The sequence below is a fragment of the Symphalangus syndactylus genome, chromosome 11 (genome assembly GCF_028878055.3).
Source record: "Symphalangus syndactylus isolate Jambi chromosome 11, NHGRI_mSymSyn1-v2.1_pri, whole genome shotgun sequence".
In the NCBI taxonomy this organism is placed as follows: domain Eukaryota; kingdom Metazoa; phylum Chordata; class Mammalia; order Primates; family Hylobatidae; genus Symphalangus; species Symphalangus syndactylus.
The window spans coordinates 43,734,302-43,740,301 of NC_072433.2; the positions used below are offsets into that span (position 1 = coordinate 43,734,302).

A 6,000-nucleotide genomic window follows, 5' to 3' on the forward strand; every position below is an offset into this window, starting at 1 on the left:
AAAAGTAAATCCAGGTTGTGTTTCTAGCCATTTCCATTCCTAGCAGCAAGTCCACTCCACCCTCACCACTGCTACAATCACAGAATGGAGAGTGGCCTTCTTCCTCCTGGGGCCAAGGGAGCTCTTCTTAGGCATCTACTTCCCACTCAAGACAGTAAATGCCAGGGAAGAGGAAGAAAAGCACCAGCCAAGGTCTGTGGTCCCTATCTCAGTCTAGAGGCCAAACCAAAGTTGCACCTGCATCTGGGACTGACCAGCTTAAAGACAAATCCTGCTCAGGGTGTGCAAGAAGTCGGGGGAAAGGAGGAGCCATAGGTGCTAATGGTCATGATTCCTCCTATCTTTTGTCAGATACAATGACTGGAGAGGAAAGCTGTAAAACCAAAGATGTAGTGATGCAGTGAGAAAAGGGATTGGGAAGGAGGGTTGATCTTAGGTCACTTGATCCTGTCTCCTACCAAGTCTTTTTTTTTTTTTTTTGAGATGGAGTTTTGCCCTGTCCCCCAGGCTGGAGTGCAGTGGCACGATCTTGGCTCACTGCAAGCTCTGCCTCCAGGGTTTAAGCGATTCTCCTGCCTTAGCCTCCCGAGTAGCTGGGATTATAGGCATGTGCCACCACACTCAGTTAATTTTTTAATACTTTTGGTAGAGACGGGGTTTCACAATGTTGGCCAGGCTGGTCTCAAACTCCTGACCTCAAGTGATCCACCTGCCTCAGCCTCCCAAAGTGCTGGGATTACAGGCATGAGCCACCATGTCCAGCCCCTACCAAGTTTTAACATCCCAGATTAACAGGCCTACCAAGGGGAACAGAGATTCCCACACAGTGTAACAGAGAATAGCAGCCTGGGTACTGCTATAGCAGGAGACTGTGTTTGGTAGGCATCTTACCATATATTCCACAGCACGTTCACAGCCTCATTGGCTATATTCTCAATAGAATTTCTGTTCTGATCTTTTTTCTCCTGTGGAGACATCTCATTTGAATCCAGTCCAGCACTACACTGTAACCAAATATCATGATTAGCACCCTGGTTCCTAAGAAGAATTAAACAAATAGGGTAATGATGGTGATGAAACACAAAGGCTAGACATCAGAAATTACCATGGTTAACAAGCCAATCAAATCCTTACAAGCAATAGTACAAAATCAATACGAAGTATTTTACCTAATAAATGTAATAAAACACAGTAAGAAGGCAACAAAAGATGAAATAAGAGCGTCTACCTAGCACCTTCTTTTTTTTTTTTTTATTACATAGCGCCTTCTAAAGTACTATTCTAAGCATTTTACATGTATCAAGTCATTTAATCCTCACAATAAACCTATCAGGTAGGTGAACTATTATTATCCCCAATCTCCAGCTGCAAATGGGAAAGTGAGGTACAGGGAGGCTGCTGAAGGTGTTAGATTAGCATGTGGTGAAGCTGGGATTCAGGCCCTAGCATTTGGCTCCAAAGCTGGTACTCTTAAGCCCCTCTAGTATCGCCCAGGATACCCTCTAAAGCAGGGCTTCTCAATCCAGATACTACTGAAATTCTCCACCAGAAAATTCTTTGTTGGGGAAGGAAGGGCTATCATGTGCATTTGGGGATGTTTAGCAGCACCCCTGGCCTCTACCCACTGGAAGCCAGTGGCAACCTTTACCCCACAAGCTCTGTAACAACCAATGTCTCCAGACATTGCCAGTTATGCCCTGTGAAGCAAGATCATACCCAGTTGAGAATCACTGCTCTAAAATGACTGATGCCTCTCATAAAAACTGGGTATTCTTTATGTAGCCTTAAGTGAAAATTACCCATCAGTACAGAATAGTGGACCAGAGGCACTCCAGAGAGAGAGCTCCTTAACCTCTTAACTATGTCACGCAATAAGACTGGAATGAGATCAAACATGAGAACTTACTATAATCTTCACAAGTTCCTAACGTCTGTGCCTCGGCTTTGTCATCTGTAAAATGGGAATAATACCTGCCTCATAGGATACTGTGAGGATTAAATTATATAATATCCAAAACATGAAAACAATACTTGGCACATAAATAAGCAATGACTAAATACTAATTATTTTTATTGTAAGAAGTTTAACATCTAAAGGAGTGAGTCTGTACAGTTTTAGGAAGGTCTTTTCCAACTATCATAAAAATAAAGCTACAAAATAATAGAGATTAGTATCAATAATGAGAGTAGATTGGTGTTTCCGGGAAAAGGAATGAAATTTCCATAAGATGTTTAGATAGAAGACAAAGTCACTAACACCAAAGTACTAAAAAAAGTCTAAGTTTGCATCCCAAAAGCTACCATCGGGATACTGTAAAAACTGCATACCTCTTTTAGCAGCGCAACCAGAGGGGTCATGATATCCTTAGTCACCATGTCATCACAAACTTCAAAACCTCCACAAGCACTGAGATTTCTACACAAGAAGTTCAAAACATGTTTTACTTTCACATCACATGTCACAGAACACTTCTACCCTCTCACATTTATTTCTATTTTTGGCCATATTTAAGGTTTCCCAGAGGAAATAGCTTATTGTTTCTGTCATAAGCTGCAGAACTAATCCAGAGATTTCCATCTGTTCTGATCCATGTTCTACAAGATATAAACAGATGACACTGTCATATAACAACTTAGTTCTGAGGTCTGAGACAGTATACAGGTGCATGGCTACAAGAAGGGGACAGGGGAGACTTTTCTCATGTGAATAAATCACATCATGTATGAAGGGACCTTTTCTTGGAATCAAGACTACAAGGGCAGGGCTAGGTGCTGTGGCTCACACCTGTAATCCCAGCACTTTGGGAGGCTTAGGTGGGAGGATCACTTGAGCTCAGGAGTTCAAGACCAGCCTGGGCAACATAGGGAGACCCCGTTTCTTTCTTTTTTTTTTTTTTTTTTTTGTGTTTTTTTTAGTAGAGACGGGGTTTCACCGTGGTCTCGATCTCCTGACCTCGTGATCCGCCTGCCTCGGCCTCCCAAAGTGCTGGGATTACAAGCGTGAGCCACCGCGCCCGGCCAAGGGAGACCCCGTTTCTAAAAAAAAAAAAGAAAAAGCGAACTGCAAGGGCAGCAAGGTGGGGCTACTGAAAATGACACCCCCTAAAGCAGCCCTGGGTAAATTTTAATTGGAAAGACATGACTTCCGAGTACACAGCACTATGCTAGTCCCTAAGGATATGGAGATAGTCAGAAGATGCCCTCACAATGTGCCAGGATCCCGCAGCCTGTGTACGCTGTGGGAGGAAGGGAAGGGCTTTCCACACGCTGTTTCCTCTCTAAAGGAAGAAGAGCGTCTATCTCCCCTCCATCAACTGGTGAATGCCCATTCATCCCTCCGAGCTCACCTCAAGCACCACTCACTCAGTCTTCTTCCCTGAACCCTTTGTACCCTCTTGTAGCACCCTTTGTCATTACCATTCATTGTAATCATACACTTATGTAACTGTTTGGTTAATGCTTGTCTCCCTCAATAGACTTCAAGATTTCTTAAGGAGAGACATTGCCTTGCTCATTACCCCATGCCCACAGCCTAGCTCAGTGTCTGGCACACAGTTGGCACTTTATACATATTTGCTATATCAGTGAATGAAATATAAATAACAAGTAGAGACAGAGCTGTAAGAACTACAACTACTAACCTCTACTCTTGCCCCCTCTGCAGTCCATTCTCTGCACAACCAGCAGAGTGGCCTTCACAAAAGGAAGCATGTCACTTCCCTGCTTAGAGTAAGTCCTCAGCCCTACACCATTGTACAGCTCATCCCTCTCTCCAGCCTCACCTCCTGTAATTACCCACCCCTGCTCTTCTCAGCCACCTACCTACCCTCTCTGCTCTTTAACCACGTCAAGCCACCTGCTGCTTCGCTTCTTTGCTGCTGCTGCTCCCTTTGTGGGGAATACTCTTCCCCCTATTTTCCCATGCCTCCTGGCTCTCTCACCCTGCAGATCTCCGTTCACAAGTCATCTAAAGAGCACCTTTTTTTTTTTGAGACAGGGTCTTGTTCTATCACCCAGGCTGGAGTGCAGTGGTGTGATCATAGCTCACTGCAGCCTCGAACTCCTGGGCTCAAGCGATTCTCCCACCTCAGCCTCCTGAGTAGCTGGGATTACAGGCACCCACCACCATGCCCGACTAATTGTTTAAGATTTTTCTAGAGACGGGGTCTTGCTATGTTGCCCAGGTTGGCCTTGGACTCCTGGCCTCCAGTGATCCTCCTTCCTTCGCCTCCCAAAGCAATGGGATTACAGGTGTCTGCCACCGCGCCCGGCCCAAGAGCACCCAGTTCAAACTTCCCACCCCCAACTCATCATCATCTCGTTTTCCCACAGTAATTCTCACTATTTAATATTATGTTTTACCTTTTTACTAGCTTCCTGTCTGTCTCCCCATCAACATGACTTGTGCCAAGACAAGGATCTTGGCTGTCAACAGATCTCGCTCAACAGTCTTGGCTGCTCAAAATCCCCTGCATCTAGAACGATTCCTGACACATGAACTGAAGAGTTCATCCAAGCAAGGGACCCCAAGGAGGGCTTTTGGAGAGGGTAAAACGTGCGCAAGGCGTGAGGGCAGGACGCCTGAGCAGGTGGACGCTGCAGGTGAAGCAGCCAGGTGGACAGATGAGATGCGTGTGGTTCGGGAATACTGGGGTTCTCCGGTGCCTGGAGACTGGCTTCAAATCTCTGCAAACGGGAGACCGGGCCAGTGCCTGGTGGCACACAGAAGGCGCCGGCTGACCGCTGCCACCGCCCGCAGCCCAGACGCTGGGGAGGCCAGCGGTGGGCACCACCCCGGACCCTTCCCGGCTCACCTCAGCGCGCCGGCTGCAGTCTCCCTGACGGCCAGGCTGGGGTCCAGCAGCAGCGGCCCCAGGCGGCGCACGGCGTCTCGTCGCGCCAGGCCCGGGAGTGCCGGCCGCTGCTGCACCAGCCGGGCCAGCCCTGCGCAGGCGCACTCGCGGACCTCGGCGCTCGGGTGCTGGAGCTGTGGATGAGAGCGAGAAGGGTCAGAAGGAGCGCAGTGCGCACGCGCGCGGGGCAACCTCTTCTCGACCTCCCGGCCCGGCGGAGCCCTCGCTTCACCTTTTCCAGCAGCTCCGCAGCCGGCCCGTCGTCCTCCTCGCCTCCGGTCCCATTCGCCGCCGCAGCCGCCTCGGCCTGACAGTCGCCCGTAGGGGAGAACTGAGGTCGCTTGAAGCGCTTCGTCCGGCTCTTGCCCATGGCGACGTGCGCCGTGCGGCAGACCACCAGGAGAGGAGGGCAACAGCAGGCGGTGGAGGCTGCCGTGCCGGTAACAAGGTCCGTTGCTGCTGCTCAGCTGGGCCGGCTGACGGCTGGAGCACACATGGGGAAGCCCTGCGCAGGCGCGCGGCGCGTCGTCGGCCGGGTCGGGGGGGGGGGGCGGGGGGCTGGCGCGCGGAGCGCGCAGGCGTGGAAGAGGGCATAGGCGGGGCCAGCTTCGGCAAAGGGGCGGAGTCTTGTGGGTTTACCGGGGAAGTAGGAGGCTGGACTAGAATAGTAACGCCGACCCGGGCGAGAGGATCACTTGAGGCCAGAAGTTCGAGACCATCTTGGGCAACATAGGAAAACACTCCACCCCCTGCCCTCCCCACCAAAAAAATTAAAAATTATCTGGGCATAGTGGCGTGTGTGTGTAGTCCCAGCTACTTGGGACCTTGAAGCCGGAGGATCACTTGACCCCAGGAGTTTGAGGCTGCAGGGAGCCGTGATCTTGCTACTGCACTCCATCCTGGGCGACAGAGCGAGACCCTGTCTCAATCAATCAATCAATCAAGCAATCAATAAGTTAGTAACGCTGACTATAAATAATCAAATGTGATTAAGGATACCTAACTTGCAAGGTTATTGTAAGTTCTGTAAAGTTCATAAAGTTCTGTAAAGTGCCTAACACCAAGCCTGACATAAGTAGATACTCAAAAAGCATTAACCACGATTTTATTTTGTGTCCCTAGCACCTCCCATAGCTCCTGTCATAGA

At 49.2% G+C, this 6,000-nt stretch overlaps 1 protein-coding gene across 3 annotated transcripts in view; it reads right to left on the reverse strand.

Moving 5' to 3' along the window:
• The window catches only part of HEATR3 (HEAT repeat containing 3), a 41,252-nt gene extending 35,848 nt beyond the window's left edge, over positions 1 to 5,404 (reverse strand). For all 3 annotated transcript variants that reach the window (XR_010114421.1, XM_055297552.2, XM_055297551.2), the window contains exons 1-4: positions 5,086 to 5,404; positions 4,815 to 4,987; positions 2,329 to 2,416; positions 892 to 1,004 (exon numbers count right to left, since the gene is read on the reverse strand). Coding sequence is in view for 2 of the 3 variants with exons in the window: in XM_055297552.2 (XP_055153527.1) it covers positions 892 to 1,004; positions 2,329 to 2,416; positions 4,815 to 4,987; positions 5,086 to 5,223 (512 nt within the window). In the remaining variant the exon portion in view is untranslated. The remainder of the gene's footprint in view (positions 1 to 891; positions 1,005 to 2,328; positions 2,417 to 4,814; positions 4,988 to 5,085) is intronic.
• Positions 5,405 to 6,000: the final 596 nt, after the last annotated feature.